Source organism: Vidua macroura, chromosome Z (assembly GCF_024509145.1).
Source record: "Vidua macroura isolate BioBank_ID:100142 chromosome Z, ASM2450914v1, whole genome shotgun sequence".
NCBI lineage: Eukaryota > Metazoa > Chordata > Aves > Passeriformes > Viduidae > Vidua > Vidua macroura.
In genome coordinates, this window is record NC_071611.1 from 66,675,298 (window position 1) to 66,701,097 (window position 25,800).

The 25,800-nt window shown below is 43.9% G+C and overlaps 1 protein-coding gene and 1 long non-coding RNA gene across 2 annotated transcripts; one reads left to right on the forward strand and one right to left on the reverse strand.

Annotated features, from left to right (window-relative positions):
- The first annotated feature begins 13,985 nt into the window (after nt 1–13,985).
- Nucleotides 13,986–16,213, forward strand: LOC128821901 (uncharacterized). The gene is made up of 2 exons (XR_008441267.1): nt 13,986–14,961; nt 15,892–16,213. It is a non-coding gene; the product is annotated as an uncharacterized LOC128821901 (long non-coding RNA).
- Nucleotides 16,214–16,587: 374 nt separating this feature from the next.
- Nucleotides 16,588–18,061, reverse strand: LOC128821900 (uncharacterized). The gene is made up of 2 exons (XM_054003299.1): nt 17,838–18,061; nt 16,588–17,738 (listed from the first exon to the last, which is right to left on the reverse strand). Exon 2 carries the CDS (start codon nt 17,727–17,729, stop codon nt 16,653–16,655), a length of 1,077 nt encoding a protein of 358 aa, XP_053859274.1. The 5' UTR covers nt 17,730–17,738; nt 17,838–18,061; the 3' UTR covers nt 16,588–16,652.
- Nucleotides 18,062–25,800: the final 7,739 nt, after the last annotated feature.

The window sequence follows — 25,800 nt, forward strand, 5'->3', positions numbered from 1 at the left end:
GATTTGATTGACTCAAGAGAAACAAGTTCTCATTTTACCATGTAAAGGATGCTTCTTCTGCTTGTCTCTTTCTATTGGGAGATTACATGTAGGAATAATTTCTGTTTGTGATCTCATTCACAGATGCAGCACCTTTGCCAGTACCAGTACCTTGCCTCGTTTCTCTCATTGAGAAATTACATTACATCAAACACTAGTCATTGTAGTGGGCTTTAACACCCTCACTCCTCAGCCTCCCTTGCACTGTCTGGTGGCAGGAATTCGCCTCCATCAGTGCTTTCAAACACTGCACTGACAGTCTGCCAGAACCGTGCAAAGCTTTAAAGTCCAGGGTGACAATGTCCTCTCCAGCTAGAGAACAAAGAAATCACTTTGTTAGAAAATCTGATCCAGACAATATTAATCTTGTGTTTCAGCTAAATGCCTCATTCTTCCTTTTCACTTTTGAGGCCAGTGAAGAAAAAGTACAAAAATATGTACGTTCAAGAAAGAGATAAGGCCAGTGAGACAAAGTAGGTGAGAAAAAATAGCAGGGAAAGGAGCAGAACCAAATTAAAGAGTCTGTTGCAGCCAGCTACATAAGGATACTAAGGAATGTATTTGCTCTGTCACTGGTTTAGCACATATTCATCTATCAGCCTCTATTTCTGGATGCTCTTGGTTCAGATGACACATTAAAATTCTTGTAGAATATGTTTTTTCTTTTATTTCTTTCTTCAGAGAAAATTTAGCTCTAATGCCTAGAGGCATTGGGCAAGACATGCATTGGACACAGCACAAAGAAAATCACTGCCTGAAATAAATTTAGAATCTGAACAGCATTTTAAAGAAAACATGTTCAATGTGAAATGCTGTCCACATCACAGAGAAAAGATTGATGTAGAAGTGTCAGAAGACACCCACTTTTTGAGAAGAATTGGAAAGGGTGTAGATGTAAGGGGAAGAGTACTATAGACTTGACCAAGTTCACAAATTACTACAATAGATTTGACAGATTTCTAACCCCTGAATTCCTATCCATCTCTGAATCATGTTCATTTCAAACCAATTTGGTGCCTGAGGCTTCACATTGCTAGTTTAATGCTTGACAAAATTCATTGGCAGATCTGAGAGCTATTAGCAGCTCCCAGTTTATTCGCTACCTTTCATTCTAACTTGTTAAAAAACAGCTGCAGTGACTGTAAGTTTTTGGGGTTTTTTGAAGGTGTTTTGTTTTGTTTTGTTTTGTTTTGTTTTGTTTTGTTTTGTTTTGTTTTGTTTTGTTTTGTTTTTAAAAGCCCCCAAAGCAAACACGACAAAAAACCAAAGGGGAAAAAAAAACTAAAAAAGCAAACTCAAAATCCAACAGTAGCATGGGCAAGTAACTGCAAATACCAAAAGCTGCAGTGACACCAAGAGGTGAAACACCAGTTTTCATTCTGCGAGTACAAGGCTGAGTCCCAGTTTTAACGATTCTCATTTCTTCCCTGTTTAAAATTTCCTTCCTCTACCACGGTACCCAGTGCCAGTATCAATGTTCAAATATATTTTCAGTATCAGCATATAGCTTTGTCTACATAAACCATAAACAGAAATCTACCAGTCTTAAAAAAAATTGTAATTTTGTTCTGGCAGAAGAGAAAAAAACCTGTGTAATCCCCAACAGGTCCATCTGTTCCTGCTTATACCACACATCAGAAAATCGTGAGAAAATTCATTGAGAGTAAGTCTCTAAATTAAACCGCACAGGATTTAAAAAAATATGTATGTCATAGAATATTTTGAGTTGGAAGGGGCCTAGTGCCACCTGTAATGAGCAGGGAATACAATTTAGACATGTCTCTTTCTTCCTCCCTCAATTTAAAGGCATTCATCCTTTCATGACCAAAAGGGCTGCAAGATATTTTGTAATTAGTTACACTACTTTTTTTTAAGGGATTTTCTTCACAGAGACATTATTTTGGGCAGAAACCCAGAAATGTTCAAACACAATGCACATGCATACAACACAGGTTCCCACCCCTGTAATAATGCTCTGGTACTCTTCAGATTTTCATTCACTCAAATTTCTTCCGAAACTCAGTTCATCCATCTCAAGGCATTTTTTTATTTTGTCTTTGGATTAAAACTGGTACGAATAAAACATTGATACTGTGAATTAAAAAAAAAATAATGCTTGGTACTCCTACTACAGCACAGAATATTTGATTACATTATATTGCTATATTTTGTTGGCATTATCATTGCACCTCCATAACCATTTACTCACATATTTCTCAGTCTCCTGTAATATATCAGCTGTCTTTATAGCAACTATGTCATGCCTGACATAGCCTAATAAAAATCATTCTTATGCCCAGGCCTTATACTGGACTGATCCAGAGATGTGTTCCCAAGTTTTAACTCTGTAAATCCACTGGAAGTACAGATTTGATCTTACTCAGATGTTATCTCCAAAATGCAATAAGGGCTCAGTAATTTCAAAATGAGCAGAATTAAAGAAATACTTTAAAAGTCTTGTTACTGTAAAAAGAAATCCAAAACCAATGAAAAATTACTAATTATAAGTATAGTGACATATTAATTCACTTGAATAGCTAGAGAATATATTCTTTCTAGAGAAGAAATTCCTGTTTTATTGTACAGGAACTGCAAGCCTACTGACACTGAATTACTAGCCCAAAAGTTCAAATTTATTTAAAAAATTCTAGGAGATATTGATATGGATATCAATATTGCCATCAGAAATTTGTTTTATTGATATGGGAAGTTATTCAGGATGAAAATAGAAGGCTGCCATAGGCATTTTCTTCTGGGCAATAATCAGTCATTCCACACAAGTTGACAATAAAATAAAGTGCACAGGTCCTTTCATTGCTTTTTATATTTATTGGGAAAACGGTGCTGTAGTTTTGTCAAATTCTTCTTGCTCTTGCCATATAAATGAAGAAGAATTTAAGTGATAAAACCCCAACATCTTCAACAAAACTATGTGGCTTTCTATAAATCTTCACTTCCATTGCCTGGGGAGCCATACAATATTTATTCTGCAAGTTAAAAAGGTGACAGACAACACAACAAACATCTGGGCAGGCACTTGTAACACTGACCTAAGAGGTATCAAAGGTCCAGAAAGAGTCATTTCAGAATCCTGAATAATGGATAATTTCTATCCTGGCCCAAAGATTAAAGGTGTTAGAGTACACTTGTGGCAGTTTCAGGATGTATATTTCTTCCTTTTATTTCAGTTTTTTTTTTTCTTTTTTTCTTTTTTAGTTTAGAAGTTAATTTCCTATGCAGCAGATCTGAATTCCAGAAGCTGGAATTTGGGCAAGAAATGCCCACAGCAGATATTTAAAGTATTCTTAACAAAATTTGTGAATATCTATATATACATATGCATATGCATATACATATACATATACATATATACACCTTAAGCACTACATATATATATATATATATATATATATATATATATATATATATATATATATATATATATGTACCTATACACACACAACCTTAATCACTAAGTGAATTTCTGACTATGCAAGGGCTACAAAGGATAACAGTTTGAAATCATCATGAAACTGCAGCTTCCAGTTGATTTTTTGAACTGTTCCCAAACACTGGGAAGAAAAAATCCCATTACAGTTGCAGAGCTCCACAGTTATAGGATATGCCTCAACCCAGCTGCAGAAATAGAGCAGAACTGCAGTGGAAAGTTCATGAGGTCCAAGCTCGAGCTGCTCTTGCTGGACAGTGCATGGTGATGATAATAATACCTAAGGGTTTATAGAAGCTTGTCCAGCCTGAACGTGATTCTTATCTTCATCAACGCACAGGAATTTGGTGTTGAAGAAATTGTCAATTTTCTGATTTGAAAAGTGATCATGTTTCAGGGCAAGTCCCTGAGTAGGTTTGTCTGTTTCACTGTAGCTAAGGAAGCTTTCATTAGAGAGAGTCAGAGGCTAACAAACAGATTTAACAAAAATATGTTAACAAAAGAATGTTCACTCTCCCGTGTGCCCAGGCAAACTTCTATTCTGCATTAAAGGACTTCTAAAAGTTGTTTTAGATACTGCCATGTTGACTTTTAAACCCATTTCCTGAAATTATTAAATATGTTTTATTCTGTTTCTAAGACTCCTGATCTTTTTAAGGTGAAATTTGGATTTTGTTACCTCATATGTCATCACAGAATTAGATAGGACATTTTGCTTTAAAATCCTTGTAGGGAAGATAAAGTCATAGAAAACACTGCAGATCCTAGTTTTTGCTACAGATGCAGGACACCTTTCAGTGAGTATTAGCAGGATAATGGCACTGAAAAAATGGGAAGACATTACGTAAAATGCAGGGGAAAGGCACCACCTTTGCACGTGTGCACCTCTATATGATTAAATTTTAGCCTTTGCAGAGGTAATTCTTCAAGATATGGAGTTAAGCTGTGAAGAAGCTCATGGTCTGTCTCTGAAATGGGTAAAACAAAAGAGATACACTGAACACAGCTTTGTAAAATCCAAGTAATAACGCAATGTCATTTCAGGTCATCCACTAAAGTGAGGAGGACTAAAGGAAAAATCAGAATGAAAGACTGATTATCCAGATAGAATAGGCAGTAATGTCTGTTTGTTTGTTCTGTGGCAAACCACCACCAGTTTTCAGTCATTTGAAATCATCTTTTCTTGTCTGGAGTTTCCAAGAATGACTGAACTCAAAACAAGACTAACTGCACTGATGGAGTCACACGCATCTATCTAAGAAAAGATTTCCAGATGCAGCACATCCATCATGATCTGGAAGGGGAAGGGGAAGGAATGCAATTTGTCACTGGCAACAAAATGAAACTTGGGTATCTGTATTAAGCTGTCTGGGTAAGTTAGTGGTCAATCTAGTGGTGAAGGGCTTACAGCAACCACTTTGAAAGTGCCAGACATCCTGGGAGATTTGGGTGCAGACAGCAGAGTACAGAAATCAGAAGGCATAAGACGTGGATGAACCTTAACAGCTCTCAGAAGGAAATGGAGGTCCAATAAATGAACTTAATTTGCCAGAATTAGGACTTGGTTTATAAGTCAGTACAGAACAACTAAAGATCCTTCTGCAAAGGCCTGATCTAAGCAGGCAGATGCAGAAGTGATCTAACAAAAGCACATTCTGATATATATATATTTTGGCAGTGCTTAGGGGTCAAGTATGGAGGAACTCTTGCACATCCCAAGACACATAACTGCTCTGAACAAAATTATCTTGGTCTGCACAAATTGTGATCAAACCCAGTTGCTGTACAGCCAGCCTGGTAATATGACAAATGCAAAGGTATTTATTGTTATATATACACATATATCACTTTGGTTTGAGCAGCACATTTGGGAGAGACAGAAAAAAGTAGCAGTCTGTAAGCAGAACTGCTGCTTGAAACTAAATACACTGAAAAAACACCTGCTAGCCTTCCCATCCCAGTGCAAGGGAAAGTATCAGACCTTTTACATGACAGAGGAGGAATTTTCACAGCTGACAGGAGAAAATAATCTGTTAGGAAGGTTTTTATGTATATAAAATAAAGAGGGTTCTGAAATGCAGGTTTTGAAGCAGGAACTCAGGGAACTGAAGGGAAAAATTCTGCTACAGAAAAGGGTGTCTTGTCAGAATGTTATGCAATAAAGGCTCTTCAAGGAGTAAAAAATGAGTATTTGAGTTCTCTTTGACAGAAAACAGAAGAAAAAGGCATAGAGGCACTTTGGAGTTTTCTAGAACATTCTCGGACAATAACTCAACGCAGCTTCAGTTCGAAGCTGGAACTATAATAAATACTCAGATTTATGAGAACTAATCATAGCATCTGACATTATCACTTTGAAACTTATCCAAGCAGTGAAAGAGTATTATTGCAACCACATAGTTTGGCTGTAAAACCTCATATAAAAAAAATAATATCTGAGTAGCATGAAAGCACTCTCTTTTTGATGAAGAATAGTTTATGCTCTATATGCTGTCTCTAAGGGAAGAATATAAATGGAATCTCCAGGATTTATTCTATGTCTGGAATTAGTTTTCACAAATAATACTTTTTTTGTACCATGTCTTAGTAATCTGTCCAGTATTCACAAAGAAATATCAGTAAAGCTCCTTAGAGACACAAAGGGTCAAATCAAGCTTTAATATGAGGAATAATGCTTAAATCCCAAAACCAGAGATATTATACCTGTGTAAAAATGTCTATAAACCAGATTATTTTGTTAAAAATAGAAAAAAATATATCACAGAGAGAACCTGCTATCACTGTATGTTAGTCCATCTGTGTCAAACTAGTAAGAACCCCATCATGTGAAAATCCAAGGTATGAGATGTCCCTGTAAGAAGAGAAACGAAGAGTGAAAGCCTCTTGTTTAATTTCAAGTGAAGGACACTGCTGAAAATACAGATATCCTTTGCTCGGTTTTGAATTCAGCAGTGACTTATTTTGCCCAATATACACAAAAGTTAGAATACATACATGGACCTTTGCAAGATTTTTCATGCTTTGTTTTTAGTTTTGGGAGGTTTATTGGGTGGGGGAGAAATTGTTTGGGTTTTTGGGTTTTTTTTGTTGTTGTTGTTTTTTGGGGTTTCTTTTTTTTTTAGGTTTTTTTGTTTTTTGGTTTTGTTTTTTTTTTTTTTTTTTTTTTTTTTTTAGTTTTTATGGTTTTTGTTTTCAGGGAAAAACCTGCAAGGAAAGAATATCAAGTGGTCTAGAATTTTGGAAGTTTTTTCTCAGCTTAGACTACAATGGATGATGTTACCAAATCTTAAAACAATTGTAGCAAGCACTCATGCCACGCCTATGTCCCTAAAAAAAAAAAAAAAAGAAACCAAAACAAACAAACAAACAACGAAAAAAAGAGACAAACAAGAATCAACATTATTGTCAACTGAAATCAGGCTGAGTCACTAGCTCCTTTCTGTGCAAATATCACACCTCCAAGCACCATGCCCAATGGAAACTGTGAAGAACAAATAAAATAAAATATGGTGCTAAGAAAGTGGATCTAGCAGAGTAGCAGATTTAAGAAGCTATTTCCACAACACTGGTGCCTAAAGTAATGAAACAATCAGAGGATGACTAGATTATGAGAATTAAAACCATTTCATAGTTGTAACTGGCTGAAGTTCACAGAGGTTTCTGCTCTGTGGAGAAGAAGAAAAGACTATGTGATAAAAAGACAAATGCAGGAAAACATCATCCCAGTGGAACTACAGCTATCATCAAAATATGGTAACTGATAACTTTGCCTATGTGAGGCAACATGTATGAAGTATATTTTATTTATAGCAAGGAAATGAACTATATTTCTTAAGTTTATGGACATTTCGGTGAATATCTGATGCAAAAATATTCAGCTATCAGACAAAGTGATCATTCATACAAGCCCAGAGCAGAACAATGTCTTGGTGAGCACATCATTTTTTGCCAGTTCAGGACTTAAGTTCTTACCTAGTTCTCAGTTCCATGAATTTCTTCTCCATGTGAACATTTTCACAATGTAAACTGCATGCAGTAACTTCCTAGGAAAAAAACCCTCTACTTCTTTCAAGAGAAACATCATCCATTAATAATAGAAACTGTCCCTTAATCTCCAGTGCAAACTGGAAAAAGGCTAAAACTGTAATCATTGAAAGAATTCTTTGAAAAACCCCCTGCTTCCACTGGAGCAGACAGTGTTTTCAGCATTTAGACCAGAGCCTTCTTTAGCACAAGAGACATGAAGCACATTAGAATATTCAAAGACATTTGCCAACAAATGTCCAACAGCAACAGGAGAGTGTGGTTCTTTTATCCAACAACAACAGCAGTGTGGTTTAAATCCTGACATAAAAAGGAGAGAGAGGAACTTTTTATATGGGCAGATAGTGGCAGGACAAGGTGCAATGGTTTTAAACTGAAAGAGGACAGATTTAGATTAGATGTTAGAAAGAAATTCTTTACTGCAAGCGGGTGAGGCACTGGCACAGGCTGTCCAGAGAAGCTGTGGCTGCCCCATTCCTGGAAATCTTCAAGGCTGGACAGGGCTTGAAGCAATCTGGGACAGTGGAAAGTGTCCCTGGAAGAAGATGAGCTTTGAAGTCCCTTCCAACTCAAACAACTTTGATTCCATGATTCTTAGGAAACAGCACTGCTACTATAGTGAAATTATTTTGATCAGTTAAACCAGATAGGAGAAGGGAGTTATCTTTAGCAAACCTAGAAAAAGGAGGGGTTGTTTGATGTCTTTGTTGGGTTTTGGTGTGATTTTTCCAATTCTAAAAAGAATTAAGGAAGATGAGAAGAAAGGAATTAAAGCTTTCATAACAGAAAAAAAGATCTGAAACCAATTTGTTTCTCAGCCAGGCCTTCCCTTGATTGCTAGGAATTAGTTAGGTTTGCCTCAGTTGAAATATAATTTTTCAACACTCTCTACAATAGCATCTTCCACCTAAACAGTAATTTTTGAAACACTTGACCTAGTAGAAAACAGCCACATCCTCTAAGTTGCCTTTAAGTGCACCTGGCATCCTTCCACATATCAGAACTGTGCATGAGAAACAAACCTCCTGCAGAATGTAGGCAGACAGAGAAATGGGTAAGCCTAATTTTGTTCAGCTAATTTGTAACATGAGGGAAGCAAATAGCTCTTGGTGTGTATGCCACAGTCTCTGCTTTCCTTTCGTGATATAGTATGCTGCTGGGACATCCCTGGAGGTCGATTTCATCATGAAAATCCAGTCTGTTGTGCCTGAACAATATTTACAAAGCCAGTGCTGTTTTTTGCTGACAGTTTCACCTGTTGAGCAGCAAGCAGAGTCACTATGAGCATCTGAGACTAACAACCTGTCCCTCACAGCAAAAGATAAGGCTCTCTATTTAATCTCCTCTGCAGCAAGAGAGATAGGACCGAAGCTGTGAGCTGTAAATAGTAACTTCACTATAACTGTGGTATTACCAACTGTCAGAGAGGTACCTGTGTGCATACTTGATGAGCTTTAGATATTAGTTCATTGAGTGGTCCAGAAAATTGATTTCTAGTCATTTTCACAAATGAGACAGTGAATCTGTTGGAAACAATAGTCCAGGTCCAAATTAGTTGGCTGAGTGACTTTTTTCCACTTTCACAAGTTAGAGGTGTAGGAGCTCTCTGGGCAGAAAGTTCCAGCTGTCCAAAGGAATACCTCCAGGCAGCTCCTGCTCTGATTAGAACTAGAAGTGTTATTTGACATTGTCAGGAGATAACCTAGCCTTTTAAGTGATGGTTCTTGCTGCAGAATTGATCTGCTGATACACAGAAAATACAGTTGCAAAGAGCCAGTAGGAGCTGGAACTTCAGAGGCAGAAATAAGTACCTTAGATGATTGTTTGGGCACCAAAAATATGAATTTTCATCTTTTCTTTGAATCTAAGCTTGGAAGCCTGCCAGAAGAGTAGTATCTTTATATAAACAGATTAGTCATTACATAAATAAAAGCAAAGGCAATCAGCATCAGTTACATTTTCATTGCCTCAGAACTGCTGCCACCCATATTGGGGCACATTCAAACTAATAAACTGCACAGTCTTTTGTACTTAATGTTTGGGAAAGCAATTATGCAGCAGCAATGCTCATGAGGGTATGCTCTGCAGCCAAAGTTTGACACAAAGAATCTAGAAAGATCACGAAGATGAGGAAATATCAACAAAATACTGTGAGCATTCAGCTGGTGATGACACACTGCTTGAATTCTCTGCATATATTACACAGATGTTCATCCTTAAACTGGTGCAAAAATCAGGGCACCCCATTCCAGTTGCACTTTGAAACTCCAGATCATTTTCCTACTTCAAGTGTCTGCTTAACTTTCAAAGAGTTCTGGACACTCCTGCAGATATTTCCAGAAATTAATCCTGGACAAAGAATTACATACCCATAGGCTCCACCAGGCTGAAGGTCAGCCTTTTGCAAGGTAATGCCTATCAAACACCACCAGTTTATTGCCAGCTGAAAGGAAATATTTTACCCTACCAGTGTGGTAGTGTGCTTCCTTCACTGTTCAATGAGGGATTCATCTTTTCAGCAGCTTACTCAGAAAATTATGGCAATACTGGATATGCCGGATAGCTGGATAATCTCTTAGCGCTCTTCTGCAGGTGCTTGACTGGATTTACCTAATTTTTCCAAAGCATAATTATGACAATCCTAAAGGAAAAAGTGAATTGAAAGAGTCAGAAATAAATGGAATCCTGTCACTTCGTGATAAAAGAAGTTTTGGGGACAAGGCCACGGGGCTTGGTTTGTAAGGCAAATATGTGAATAAGTTTGCAAGTTCTCTACATTATGATGCACAGTCGGATGGCTGTGAGCAACACGTGGAATATAGAAATCCAAATGAGTACAGCTGGTTGTAATGAACCCCCTTTAGCTGAGTACTCACAGACATCTTTCTTGAAAGCCTTCTCTGGCTATCATGCAAAACAGAAATCAAAGGACTTTGAGGGAAGCTGGAGGTCCTCAAAAGAAAGATACACAGACACTATTAAATCTCTTTGAAAAAATTTCTGATGAAGATTAACTTCTCCTCTTGATAAAAATAAGCAATTCTCAATGAAAAGAAGAAATAACAAACCAGTTGTCACATGCTGCTGAAACAAAGTTATGTACATAAATGATTGAATATGAATTGAAATGTTAAAAGTGTGAATGAGACCAAACCTTAACTAATCAATAAATTCCTTTAAGCAACCCTTTGTAAAATTGCCTTTTTCATTGTAACATCTCAAGAATTTTGAGGCATAACTTGCACAGTGATGTCTTGGACACCTACCCCAGGACTAACCACGTTGTTTATGTATATTGTAACTGGATTTCACATTGATGATTCTCATCCAGAAAATTGCAGCTCTTTTACTTTCCAAAAGTACCTAATTAATTGTTCTAACTGGCATGAGCAGCTTCAGAAATAGCAAGTTTGAAGCAAAAGTTGAAGAATATGAATTCTGCTTTCTTAACAGATACTTCAGTGGAAACCAGATGATCCTACACTCGTTCAGTCAGAAGAGTCCTGCATGACACTAGTATGTCAAAAGATAGCTTTCTTTCTCCAACCTCACATACTATTTTTTGACGAGGTCTTTTAAATTTATTTTTTAATAGATTATTTTCTTTGCCCACTTTTGCAACCTGGGACAGGGCGGGTCAAACGAAGCAGATTACTTGTGTGTCACCATAAGCCAGATTTGTGACGTAGTCCAACTTGACAAAAAAAAAATAAACAACTCACAATTACCACTGGGAAGATTCCCCTTCTTTCAGTTTTACAGTGGAGGATTTCTAATGTGGAACCATAGTTGAAGAGGAAGGACCAATGTTAGTTGCCTTTGGCAGTGGAAACAGCTGAAAACGTTTTATTCCTCAAGCTGCTCCTTTTGTGGTATGCTGAAGGTCATAAACCTCTCTCCTGTGTCACTATCACCTTTTCCAAGGCTGTGCTGAAGCTGCCCCAGTGAAAGAAAAGTATAATGTTTTAGCCCTTCACTCCATATTATACCTCAGGCCCACTGGGACCTGCACCCCCATGACTTGGAGAGAGGATAGAGAAGGGTAACTTGTGACTAGTGAAGGCAACTGTTCTCTGACTGGCACAGGCCATGATTGCCTAAACCTGACTTAGCTGTGTGCAGCCATGGACTCCCCCCCAGGTATACCACAGCAGGTAGGAGGGCTGCACCTCTGCAGCATAAGGGCTGGCTGTGCATGCATGGCAAAATGGTATGAAAAATCTACTTTGCATAAGAGGCTGCAGCTGGTTAGCTGTAAAAGGGAGGAGGTTGGGACCCTCATTCTCTTTCCCCTCACCTTCTCTTTCACTCTCATTGTTTACCCAGCTCCAGACCATCCACAGAACAGGACCAATATGGGATCTAGGAGCTGGTGATATTCTTTGTTGTTTCTTCTCTGCCTTTATTTCTTTCCTTCCTCACCCTCCTGGGCAAAGCATAGCTGTCCTGTTCTACTCCATTCTTGGTACCAAAGCTTGCTGTGGGAGTGGGGAGCCTGTGGCCATGTGTTGTGGCTTGTGAGCCAACCCCTTGGAGAAGTTTGTTGTGGGAGCTAGGAACTTACCAGGTGTATGGTAAAAACTTCAGGCTCGTTTGCCAGCATTTTTGAGAAGTGTATCATAAGATTTAAGAGCTTGTTGAGCAAAACTTTTTGACTCAAAAGAATGGACTGGTTGCAGGAGCTAAGATGGCTGTACAGTAAAGTAAAGCACAAGAGCTCTCTGACACCTCTCTAGTGTCTTTATTAAGCCTCTATTAAAGACAAGAAATTGCAACAAACTTCACACCCTGTTCTGATGGGCTGGAACAATGATCCCAACACCAACACCCTTAGAAAGGGACATCCTGAAAAACAACCACTACAGATAGTGCTGCAATCTCTCTAGCAGGTGAAATGCTAGTCTCTTTATACATCAAAAGCAGTGAGTACACCCTCTCAGCCCTTTGAGAAACACAGCAGAGTTGATTTTGAAAATAAAATAGTGCTGGAGAAATAACTCTGTTTCCATGTTTTTTAGCAAACAAAACAAAACAAAACAAAACAAAAAACTGGCAATATTTGACAATTAATTTGTCCATTCTCCATGCTGCTGGTGGAATTTCAGTTAGAGTTAAAATAGTTGCTTCTCTTTGCCTATTATTTTAAAATATTTTTCTTTTAAAAAATGAAACAAATTGCCTTTCTGCTTGTGTTTTATTCTAAAATATTATAAAATAATAATATTTTTTAAACTATTTCTCTTCATTCCTGAGAAGGTGATGTTCTTATCTCTTATTAAAAGGCAATGCGGCTTCTAAAACTTGCTCATTTTTTAACTGAAAAACAAAATACGTCACTCTACTGTTAAATCTCCAGTTCCTCATTAGATTTATAGTCCCCATTCAGCACTATTACATTAATTTATTTTTGCAACAACTCATTTTTATTCTACTCTCCTGGAGTAGTGTATGTACTTGACATTAATCTCAGTAAATTCCCTCAAACTGGGCAACTCCAGAACTTGTATTTTAGGAAATGAAGGGTATTGCTTTATAACATGTCTTTCCAAGGTGTAGTAGTAGCTGGAGAAAAAAACATTACCTTCTCCTTCAATAATATTATCTATAGCAGTGAATTGTTGTTGAAAAAAAATTTATTTGATTGGGACATAGAAATAAAATTTTGACTCAGGATCAAGTTTGCACTAGACCTTGGTTGCCTGCCAGAAAATTTACTCTGCAGGTTGCCCTGGTTGGCACCAGGCAGCACAGAGAGAGCAGAGCAGAGCAGATGTGCCAGTGGCTGGGCAGAGAGGAGCACCAGAGGCAGGCTGAGGGCACGGTCCTGCATCAAGCCCAGCTGCCTCTGCTGCCTGCTCTGCCTTTGGCTGTTGCTGCCCTGCAGGGAGAAAGCACTGCCCAGAGACTGTGTGAGGGAAATAACAATTTATTTCCTTTTCCCTCAATGAAGATTTGTGAGAGCCCTGCTAGAACTGCCAGTGGGTTGGCCTCTTGCAGGGCTGGGGAGAGTCCTGGGAGTTGGGGGACCCTTCTCTTATTGGGGTGCAAGGGTCCCCATGGCAATCGGTCCCAGCCCAGGACAGGGATGGAGGGGCTGAAGCTGCTGCCCTGGGCAGAAGGATCTGCCACTGTCACCACCTCCTGCTGTTGCTCCTCCTGGGACTGGTCCTCCTCCACAGGGACAGGCACAGGTAGGGGGTGGCTGGGACCCCCAGGGAAAGCAGCCTCTGACATGCCAGCTTCCTTCTGCACATCATAGACTTTGGGGCCATGGGCAGGACCCCTCATCCAGGAGCTGCTGTTCTGGGAGCTGCTGGAGGTGGTGGAGCTGAAGCTGGAGCTGGAGCCAGAGCTGGAGCTGGAGCTGGAGCTGGAGCTGGAGCTGGAACTTGAGCTGGCACTGGCCAGAGGGCCATTGTTCTTGTCCCTGATGGCACCAGAACACTGCAGCCTCTGGGCCTCCTCGCTGCACTGGCCCATGATGACGCTGATGACACCATGCACCAGTGGAACCGTGTGCTGCTCGAGGACAGGCTGCAGCCCTGCACCAACACCTCGGCTTTCAGCCCCTTGAGGCACAGGTCGTGCAGGATGGAGCTCTCTGCGGCCTCAACCAGCCACCACCTGCACCGGAACATCCCCTCCAGCCTCGGGCACAGCCAGGGCCGCACAGGCTCCAGCAGCTGCGGCTGTCTACAGAAAAGTTGAGCCCACACCTCGGGCAGGAGGCCACCCAGGAACTCTGGCACTGAGGGGCCCTACTCAGCTGGGGACAGTGTCCCCTGTGGAGCAGCTGCACAGGACACCACAGGGTCACGGGGGTTTGCCTCGTCCAGGCAGCTGGGAGCTCTCCCTGCCTGGTCGGTGGCCACTGGCAGCTACTTGGGGGCGGTGCTGGCTGTGTCCTGATGCTCGTCTGCGTGCTCAGAAAGCCTGACAACCTCTATCAGTGTCCTGCAGAGTGGGCACGAGGGATTTTTGTGTGCCCACCGCAGAATGCAGCTCAGGCAGAAGCGGTGGTGACAGGGCAGAGCAGAAGTCACATCCTTCCAAGAGTTCTGGCAGATGGGGCAGTCGCCGTCTGGCTCTGTGGCCATCCCAGGAGTGATGGTTCCGGGCCTGGCACCGAGATCTGCCAGGAGCAGGCCATGCCCAGCACCAGAGAGGCCTGGCTTGATCCTCTCGGCCTTGGCCTCTCGCTCAGTAGAGTTCAGGCTGGAGCCAGAGTGGCCCTGCCAATGTCTGAATGGAAGCAGCGAGGGGCACAATGTCACAATCCACCCCCTATTATGTCACAGCCCACTGCCCTCTGACACCAGCCTCCACCCCCAGAGACAATGCAAAAGGCATTGAAACTCCTTGGAACCCCAAGATAGCAGTGAGGGCACATGAGGTCACAATCCATCACTGCCTGATGTCATCATCCACAGGTCGGTGACATCAGAGTCCTCTACCCTGTTGTGATAGATGAGGTAATATTTTGCTGAAGGTTGTTAGGTTAAAAGGTTATTAGTTGGAAAACTGAAAGTTGTTTGTTCTGTGTGTTGTTACTTCTGGTTTGGATTTGCTCTCGTAATTTGTTGGGTGTTGCTGTGAGCTAGGAAAACGGCCAGGTTGAAGACCTGACTGATAAGGAAGTAGAATCAGAGCAGAAGGGACAGAAAAGTAGATGGTCAGTAGAGAACGGAAATTCCCAAGTACCCAGCCAATAGGAAAGGGAACGGGGACCGCCCCTGGCCAGGAAAGGGTATGAAATGCATTTTTTTGGAGGGTGTGTGTGTTCGGCTCTTGGGGGAAAGAGGGCATACATGTGGTTCAGGTGAATTGTTACTAGTAAACAGATTTCTTTTGCCTCACTCCATGACTTTGTCCTCATTTAATTGTATCTAAAAGTTAGTTCATTTCTAACACTGTGATGACACAGCAGGCGTTCCATCCCTGCAGGCACATGTTGTCAGAGAAAAAAGGAAATACTGTTTCCTAGTTTCAGTTTCTACTTCTCCGTGATGCTGTCCCTCAGCCACCTGCATCACATGTCCTTGGCCCTGTCTATAATCCCTGCTCCTGACACCTTGCCATGGTTCCCTGGGGACAGTCCTGGTGTCTGTTCACAGGGCCTCTCATCTCTCTCCCTGGGAGAGGCCATCACACCCAGGCCTTTCAGGCCAGGCTCTGTACAAGGTTTTGTCCCTTGTCATTTAAAGTCAGAGTCTGTCCTCTCTGCAGCCCTGCTGGATTGAGGGTGATGGGCACCTGTGTTTAGGGCTGTGGGACTGTTCAGCCTTGCTTGCTCAGTAGAATGGGTCCTGTCTAGGGGGGCTCCAAACCCAGGAATGAATTCTCTCTGCCTTTGGTTTCAGCTGCAGTTCTTTCATCTGCACAATGACAAGGCCAGGCCTCCATCCTGGGAGCACTCCTGAGGTGACAAGGACACACTCCAAATGACAGCATGTGGGCCAGTGAAGAAAGGAAATCTGCAAATACACAAATGGTACTCCAGGGGTGCAGCTCGACTTTTCTCCTCCTGCCTTTGCTGAGTTGTCCTCCCCAGCTGAATCCTGAAGACTGGGAAGGGCACTGTGCCAGCAAGGTGCAGTCTGACACTTCACTGCTGACCAAACAAGGGCCCTTTCCTATTGTTCAAGCTATAGAACTGTGGGAATAAAGGAAAATGTGTCTGAATCAGGGCAGCCAGACTGTCAGCAGGGTCTTGTGGGACTCTCTGTGTTGTTGTGGGACGACTCATGGGAAGTGACCAAGTGAGTGACAGCTGGAAACTCGGCTGGAGGAGAAGGTTGGGATTTTTCAAAGACTGGGATGCTGCAGTTAAATGTCCCAATTCAAGGCTGCTGCTGATCTCAAACTGGGAGAGCTGTTGACTCTCTTGAGGGATGAGACGCCATGCAGAGAGATCCAGAGAGACTGGAGCCTTGGATTTCCTGTGGGTAAAGGTGCTGCCCACATGGCTCCAGGCCTAAGGCTGTGTCCCACAGGACATGGGTGCCACCCATGGTGGCACAAGGGGAAGGCTGAGGAAGCAGAGCCCAGAGACTGTGTGGGGGAAATAACAACAATTTCTTTATTTTTTCTTAAATAAGGGGTTGAAGGAGCCTTGCTAGTTCTACTGGCGGGGGGATCTCTTGCACGGGTGTGGAGAGTCCGAGGCCTTTCTCTTTAGAGACTGCCGGGGCTGCCCAGGCAAGCAGCGCCTGCCTTGGGTGGGACCACAGGGTCTGAGGCTGGTGCTCTGGACAGAGGGACCTGCCTCATCCTGGGGCAGGTCCTGCTCTGGGGACACCACCACAGCTGGGGGGTGGCTTTGATCCCTGCTGGGGGTGGCCTCCGTTGTGGCAGCTTCCTCTTCTTCCTCTGTGGGGACTTCAGGGCTGCTGGCTGGAGTCCACATCCAAGAGCTGGAGCTGGGGCTATTGGAGCTGGGGGAGCTGGGGTTGTTGGGGCTGAAGGAGTTGGGGTTGTTTGGGCTGGAGAAGCTGGAGAAGATTGAAATGGATGTGCTGGAGCTGCTGCTGGCTGCTGGGCTGTCATCCTCATCTGCAGCAGCGTGGGAACGCAGCAGCCTCTGAGCCCCTGAGCTGCAGTGTCTCACAATGATGTCGATGGTGCCCTGGACCAGTGGCACTGTGTGTTCCTCCAGGACACCCTGTAAACTCTGGATCATGACCTCCTGGTCTGGCCCATACACACAGAGAGCATACAGGATGGCACTCTGTGTGCTCCTTGCCATCCACCACTGCTCCCTTTGGATGGCCTCCATCCTCTGGTTCAGCCAAGTCCGCACAGGCTCCAGAAGTTCCCGGCGGCGGCGGAAAAGCTGTGCCCAGACCTCGGGCAGGACACCACCGACAGCTCTGGCTGGTGTGTTCTGAGGAGAAGAGGGATAGGCTGGCACAGGGCCATGGGGGCTGTTCTCATCCTGGCTGCTGGGAGCTCGTTCTGATGAGCTCGTGGCTGCTGGCAGCTGCTCAGGGGCTGTGATGACAATCTCTAGAGAGTCACCGGCATCATCAGAAAACCTGACAGTCTCTATTGCTCCTCTGCACAGTGGGCATGATGGATTTGTGTGTGCCCACCGCAGAATGCAGCCCCGGCAGAACTGGTGGCCACAGGGCAGAGTAGAAGCCACATCATCCCAGGTGTCCTGGCAGATGGCACAGTTGCCATCTGTGTCTGTGGCCATACTTGGCCGCTGCAGCACGTTGAGGAGGGCTGAGGATCAGGAGCTGCTCTCCATTGCCAGTGTCACACCCGGCAGGAGGGGGGAGGAAGGAGAAGGACACCCTCTTACCTCCCTAAAGCCCTGTCACATGCCCACGTCCGACCGGGGGATGGTTCCTGTCAGTGCTGCAAGTACGCTCTGCCCCAGCCAGGCAGAGCTGGGGGAACCCTGCTGGTTGCTCTGGGACCAGCACTGGGACCTGCCAAGAACAGGCACCACTCAGCACCAGAGAAACCTGGCTCGACCCTCCACACCTCACAGTCACGCTCGGGAGGAGTTCAGGCCTGACTAGCACCGGCTCTGCCCACGTCTGTATTTAAGCAGTGAGGGGGGACATGTCACAATCCTGCACTCGGTGATGTCACAATCTGCTTCTCACTGATGTCACCCTCCATCAGCAGGCGATGTCCCCACCAGTGCATGGAGAAAGATGCAAATATTTTTTCTTGTTTTTAACTTCTGCATTTCCATGTTGCTCTGCCTTGGCCACCTGCATCATGTGTCCATGGCCCCGTGTCTCATCCCCACTGCTGACACCTTGCCAAGGTTTTCTGTGAGGAGTGGAGTGGTGGGACCAGTCAGCATGAATTGCCTGTGGCTGGATGATCCCTACTCCTGTCACTGCCTTTCCCTGGGCAGTGCTGGGATTTAGAGAACCTGAGTGCTGGTGGCCAGCCCTGGGTGAGAGTGTCCCACCCCTGTGGGTTGTGTCCCTGCTTCAGGGAGAAGCATGAAGGAATGTTTTGCTCCAGCCCCATGCACTCCCACTGGCACTTGCCTACAGTGCCAGGTCCCTCTCCACTTCCCAAGTGTCTGTGTTTCTGGAATCCAGTGCCTTTGTGCTCCTCCCCACAGCCTCAGGAAGGAGCTGGAGTTGCTGTCCCAGCAGAGTGGGGTACAAGGGCTAGAGGAACCCTGTCGTGACTCTGGAGAGCCCAGGACCCATCACCACGTGGGCCATGCTGTGCCATCATCTCCTCCTGCCTCTGGCTATTGTCATCCCTGAGAGTCATCAGCCCAAGCAGTTCTTTCTTCACTTGGAACTAATTTCTCCTGGTTTGAGGCTTGGGATTCTGTGTGCAACCACCACGTGGCTCTGCCTCAGGGTGAAGAGATCTCTCTTCAAACCTGTGCAAATGGAGGATGTCCATTGCTATACTTCAGTGCTTAACAATCCACATGGAAAAAGATGGAAGTTTGTTCATCAGGACTTCTTTGTGTTGTTATGGGGAGGGGTGTTTCTCCTTGCTTGAGTAAGTGCCTCTTAAAGTATGCAGTTATATTCCTGTTCATTCGGAATTGGACTTCTAATGGTCTAAATATGCAGGCAGCAGCTGGAATTTCAGAATACCAAGATATTCCCTCTTTCCTGGGGTAACTAAGACCACGATACTCCAGGAGATGCATTTCATGCTTTAAGAGGAGTCTTGGCCAAGGTGCTGGTTTGATCTTGAGTTCCTTGCACATCTGTAGCCCAGAACATCCCCCCATTAACTCGCTGCCATGATCCCATTTCATTTCTTTTTCTCTCCTGTCCCACAGGCCCTGAAATGATGAAATGACAGAAAGGATGGGGATGGAAGGGACCTTTGGAGATCATCTAGTCCAAGGCCCCTGCCTTGGTCAGAGACACTTTCCACTAGACCAGGTTCCTCAGACCCTTATCCAACCTGACCCTGAGTATGGCGGCCTGGAGTCCCGGGGGTCCATCCGGCCCCCCAGGCAGCAGCCGCCGTAGGTGTCCTGGATAGCACTGTGCTGATGAGGCACAGCCTGTCTGGGCCCTCCAGCTAGCTCCCAGCCACAGGCAACTTTAGCGAGCACTTGTGGAGTGATTTCAGCTCAGTGATTTCAGCTCTTAGTGACTTCAGCTCTGTGCTTGCAAAGTGCCTCAGCAGACGCAGGGATGGACAGAGGTGAAGGCTGTGTGGAGTTCTGCGGAGATGTCTTTATTGGCAGCTTCTGCAAAGGGTTCCAGTGACAGCTCTTCTGCTGAACAGGGCAAAGGTATGGGTTTATATAGCCTATTGAGGGATCAGGATTTGTCCTATGGCTGAGGTCAAGGAGAATATGACCTATAGCCTTACAGAGAGATAACAGGGGTCTGATGTGCAGAAGAGGGGCAGCTCTGGTCCACTCATCATGACTGCATTTCTTATCTTAGGCTAGTGACCGCCATGGAGGCCTTGCAGGGCCTCTGACTGCTACAACTCCACTTTCTGTATTTAGTAAAAAGGTGTGCCCTACAGTTCTTTTGAAACAGTGGACAAGGCATGAGAACATAGGTAACACAATGACAATTACAATGAAAATCCACAAAATTCCCTTAACCAAAGATGCAACCCATGCCGTTAATCCCCATTGACCGAAAAGGTCATTGACCCAGTCTGGGTTGTTTTCTACTTTTAAGTCCTTCACAAGTTCCTTCAGTTTCTGGATGTTTGCATGGATGGATTCCAAGCGTGAAGAGAGGTTGAAGCAACACATCCCTTCAAAGTCTTGGCAGCCATGTCCATGGGCCAGCAGTAGGAAGTTGATTGCTGCTCGATTTTGAAGTGATGCATATCTCATGGTTTCTTCTTCCTTTAAAAGATCACTTAGGGCGGCACAGGTAGCATTGGCTTGCTTGCTGAGCCAGCACCCTGAGTGATTTATTTCCCCAAGAGCTTTAGCTGCAGCTACCCAGGGTTGGAACAGGGAAACTGCAATCTTTTTTGTTTTGTTCCAATTGTATAATTTTGGATCACAATTTTCATCAAATTCTGTGTAGGATCTTTTGTGGCGTTTTAATTCACTTTCTTTTTTCCAATTATGTAACAAGGTAATATTTGGAGTGAAGGTGGAAAGTTTTCCAAGGCTACAGGGACCTCCCTGAAGGCAGGAGGGAATCCCAGCCCATACTCTGTCACCACAGATGAGAAACGTTCCCTTGGGTAATACTTTGGGGTGGAGAGAGGATACAGAGATCACCCGAGCGGTGTAATTGCACCAATTCAGATAGTTATAGGCTTTGTTAATGGGTGATACGTCCTTTCTGTATGTGTTTTTTGTCTGGTCAATTTCTGGCCAATTGTTCTTTGGACATCTAGAGTAAAATCTGACATAGTATGTTGCCTTGGAGGACCCCAACAAGTCCAATTCTTGAGGTTCCTCTTGAGCATTGGGCAACATTTTTGCCCACTCATCCCAAGTATCTACCATGTTGGGTCTCTTACCTGTGGTGTGGAGGAGCTCTGAATTATAGACAGGCCAATCATCAGCTACGAATGGAATCCCTGCTAAACATGTGTAAAGTGGGTTATCAATGCTTCCCATGGATAAGCACATGTTATCCTGTTTTAATGTTTTCGCTAAGGTTACCCAAATATTGTGTCTAGGCTGTGGGCTAATCCAGCCCGTAGACATACGGTACGGTGAAGAGCATCCAGGCAGCAGTGAGGACAGCACCGATGGAGATAATTTTCATCTTTGGATAAGGATGGGGCTTCTGATAGGGAATATAAGCAACATTTGTTATCTTTATGGTGGTAGGAGAGGATTTTCTCCCTTGTTCCTTTCCTCCTTTCTTTCCCTCCCCCTTTTTATTATTTTTATTCTTTTTTTTTCTTCTATAAGCTAAGGACAGGGGAGTGGGTATAAGGTTAGAGGTTTTTGGTAAGATTTAACAAGTTAGGAAGGGAAAGCAACAGGGTTTTTTAGGGTAAACAAAGTTAATAACGTATCATTCAGAGAACAATTTGTGTTCAGGTTGTTTCTAGATTATGTCTTAACTGCTACAGCAGAATGTTTTTCCACTTTCTGTTTTGTCTGCTGTCACGTAATGGGATGGTCTTTTCTTCTGTATGTGGACATTCGGCGACGTCTTCATCTCCAGGCACAACTTGTCTGATTTTGAGGAGGTCTTGTATTTGACTCTGGGGAATTCTTGTCACTGTTTGTGGGAGTAGTGTTTGCATTGCCTAGGTATGGTTTTATGTTTTTTCCTGGGTACCATCTGGGACCAGATGATAATAGAACACACGCATACCCTCTACCCCAAGTAATCAACTGGAAAGGCCCAGAAATTTGATATGTTTCCGGGTCCTTCACTAGCACTGGTGGTTTCTCAGTGAGCTTTGCTTGGGTGGTATTTGCAAAGTGACGAAGTATTGGCAGGTCAGGCTCTGATGTTGTACAATTTAGGAAACTGATGACGTAGAGAGCCTTGCAAAGTCTCTCAACTAGAGATATGATTTTTGTCTCTCGTCGCTGCTGATTGAGGACTCTTTTGAGGGTTTGATGTGTCCTTTCCACGACTGATTGTCCTGTGGGATTTGCTGGTATACCTCTCTTGTGTTCTATTCCCCATTCAATGAAGAACTCTCTTAATTTTTGAGAGGTATAGGCAGGTCCATTGTCTGTTTTGATTTGTTTCGGCATTCCCAGGGTGGTGAATACGAGGAGGAAGTGCTTTATGGTGTGCTGTGTAGTTTCTCCAGGATGTGCTGATGCAAATATTGCTCCCGAAAACGTGTCAACCGATACATGCATGTATTTTGACCTTCCAAAAGGTGTGAAGTGAGTGATGTCCGTTTGCCACAGCTGGCAGCTGTTCAGTCCTCGGGGATTGACTCCTGCCCCCATCGAAGGTATCCGGTAATTCTGACAGTTTGGGCATGTGGCAACAATAGCTTTTGCTTGATCTTTTGAAAGCTTGAACATTCTAATAAGGGCAGGTACATTTTGATGGTAAAATGCATGTGACAACTTTGCCTGGGCAAAGATGTCAGGAACGTTAGCAGTATCTATTGCCATGGCCAATGCGTCCACTTTCCTATTCCCTTCTGTGATGAAACCTGGGAAATCAGTGTGCGACCTCACATGCATTACATGGTAAGGTTTCTTTCTGTGAGAGATTAAGCGTGTTAATGCCGAAATCAATTGATGTGACTTTGGATTGGAAATCTCTTTGAGAAGAGCATGTTCTGCTCTCGTAGCTATACCGGCAACATATGCAGAATCTGTGACCAGATTAAAGGGTTCGTCTTTGAATTTCTCAAAGGCTCTGACGACAGCTGCTAATTCTGCAATCTGTGGAGATCCCTCCACTATTTGGGTATCAGACTCCCAATTTTGAGTCTTAGGGTCCTTCTAAGTCATTACAGATTTATGGGATGACCCTGAGCCATCTGTAAAGATTGTTAGAGCTTTGAGTGGTGTTATACTTTGGACTAATTTTTGGGGTCAGATTAAAGACTGCATTTAAAAGTTTATGTTTTGGAATATGAATGGAAATTTGGCCTGTATAGCTGTCTAGGGCAAATTGGAGGCTTTCATTGGTCTGGAGCAAATGTTCCAGATCCCCAGTGGTTACTGGCAAATATATGCATGTGAACTCACGTCCAGAAAGGGAGCGGAGGCAAGTTCTGGCCTTTTTTATTAAATGTCCCATTATTTCCTGGAAGGTGGTAAATGTCTTTGAAGGTTGGTTGTTTATAAAGATCCATTCCAGTATCAATAAAGGGTCTCAGAGTTGAAGATCCCATTGGAAGATCAGTCCATAGAACCGAGGTGCTTTTCCGAGGATGACGAACTGTAAAGGCAGCTTGGGCTCGAAGCGATGGGCTTGGCATGAAGACAGGGCTTCTTGGACCTTGGCGATGGTGTCCCGGGCTTCTGTTGTGAGCGTGCGTGGAGAGTCTAGGTCTTCATTGCCACGGAGAAGGTTGAACAGGGGAGCGAGGTCCTCTGTTGTAATTCCTAGCAAGGGACATAGCCAGTTGATGGATCCACACAGACTGTGTAAGTCTCTCGGGGTTTTTGGGTTGTCTTGGATAGCAAGCTGCTGGGGTACAATTGTCCTTTCTCGGATCAGGAATCCAAGATAAGTCCATGGGTTGGTGTATTGTATTTTGTCCTCACGGATCTTGAACCCTGCTTTTTCTATGGTTTCGATTGTCCCTTTAACTGCTTTTTCTAAGTAAGTTTTTTCTGATGCACAGACCAGGATATCATCCATATAGTGGTAGATGATTACATCTGGAAATAGGTTCCAAACAGGAGACAGGATGTGAGAAACATACCACTGACACATGGTAGGTGAGACTTTTAGTCCTTGGGGGAGATACAACCAATGGTATCTTTTGAGTGGAGCCTCTCTGTTAAGAGAGGGAACAGAGAAAGCGAACCATGGAGCATCCTGGGGGTGCAGTGGAATGCTGAAGAAGCAGTCCTTAATGTCTGTGATGGCAAGTGTCCAGTCTCGGGGCAGCATCGATGGTGAAGGCAGCCCAGGCTGGAGGGCACCCATGTCCTCTAGTACCGCATTAATTTTGCGAAGGTCATGGAGGAGCCTCCACCTGTCCGTCCCAGCTTTTTGCAGTACGAAGACTGGAGAATTCCAAGGGCTGGTGGTCTCGACGATGTGACCTTTGTTCTTCCACAAGGGCTTGTAGTGCGCGCAGTTTTACTTTAGAGAGGGGCCACTGGTCAATCCAGATTGGGTCTTGGCATTTCCAGGTGAGCCGAGGGGTATCTGGTAGTGCGCGCTCCTCAGTGGCCCTAGTCAGAAATCCTGACTGGGAATACATAGGGAGGCCCCCCATTGGGATAGAACATCCCTCCCCCAAAGGGTGATGGGGGCTCTTACCACGAATGGGCGGATGGTTGCCAGCTTGCCTTCTGGCCCTTCGACGAGGATGTTGTGCTTGCTTCGCATGGACACTGTGGCTCCACTGATCCCTGAAATCATTCCTGCTACCAGTTGCAGTCCCCAGTGTGCTGGCCATTCCCAGGGAGCGATGATGGTCGCGTCCACACTGGTGTCCAGCATCCCTGGCAGGTGGAACTTTTCTCCTCTGTAGGATAGACTGCACTCAATGGTAGGCTTACTTGGTCCCACAACTTGTGCCCACATTACTGTTGGATTGAGAGGAAGCTGTTCCCTGTGATTCTTTGGGAGTAGAAAGGCTTGTGTGATTGGAGTTCCCTGTGAAAGAAAAAATGGTAAGTCTGTGCAACACAGCTGGACAGAGATTTCTTGTCCTGGGTGCACTGTTTGTACCTCTGGAACGACAAAGATTTCCTCTGGGCCATGGAGAGTGTCCCCTATAATTAAGATGTTAAAAGGACCACCTTTTGGCCCATGCTTGCCTGTGGGAACACGATAAACATCCTTATTATTAAAATCAATGGATAAAGCAGTTACCAACTGGCGCCGTGTTCCCATCTGTATCTCTCCGTGGGCTGGATCCTCTCCACGTGGCCTGGAATCTGCTGGGATGACGCGTGACTGGATCTGGGTGGCTTTTGATTTGTTGTCTTTGCATGGGGCCTGGCCGCGCTCTGCTGGAAGTTTCCCAAACGCTGTTGGTATTGTTGCTGGTTCTGGTGTCTTTCATAGGTGTTACGAGGGTTTTGGGTAGGTGACCTGTTTGGACAGTCCTTCATGAAATGTCCAAATTCCCCACAGTAATAGCAGCGGTCCTGGTCTTTGGAAGTTACTACTGCATACACACCAGAAACTCCTTCTGCAATACCCTTAGAGACTGCTTGGGCCACTGTGTTTTCAGTGGACAGCTTTCCACCACTGGAAAAGCTATGGTGGGTTCTGTATCCAAGGGTAAGGCCCTCAGAATTGTTTTACATTGTTCGTTTGCATTTGACAAGGCAAGCTTGCACAACGGTTCTTTTCTTGCTTCTGTGCTCTCTATCTATTTTCCCAGAGCATCTTTAATTCTACAAACTTGATAAAGCTTTCATCTATTCCTTGTTTAATACTAGAGAAGTGTTAGGTAGGGATAGAGTCATCTGGGGTAAGAAGCAAGGAGGTTTTTGCTGCAATAGCCAAATCTTATAGTGCTGCCTTAGGTAAGGTGTTAGCTTGCTCAGAGGGTTTCTGTAAATCCCCTTCTCCGGCCAGCTGTTGGACTGTAAAATCTGGCTTATTTGCATCTTGACCATAGGTGTCTGATAATGTTTTTAATTGCCTTTTCCACTGTCTTTCCCATAGCATATATTCTGCCGGGGAAAGAAGGCAGTTGGCAATGTTTTT

What these genes read in the sequence shown, in the direction of transcription:
- LOC128821900 (XM_054003299.1), bottom strand. Translation starts at nt 17,729, where the DNA reads ATGGCCACAGACACAGATGGCAACTGTGCCATCTGCCAGGACACCTGG.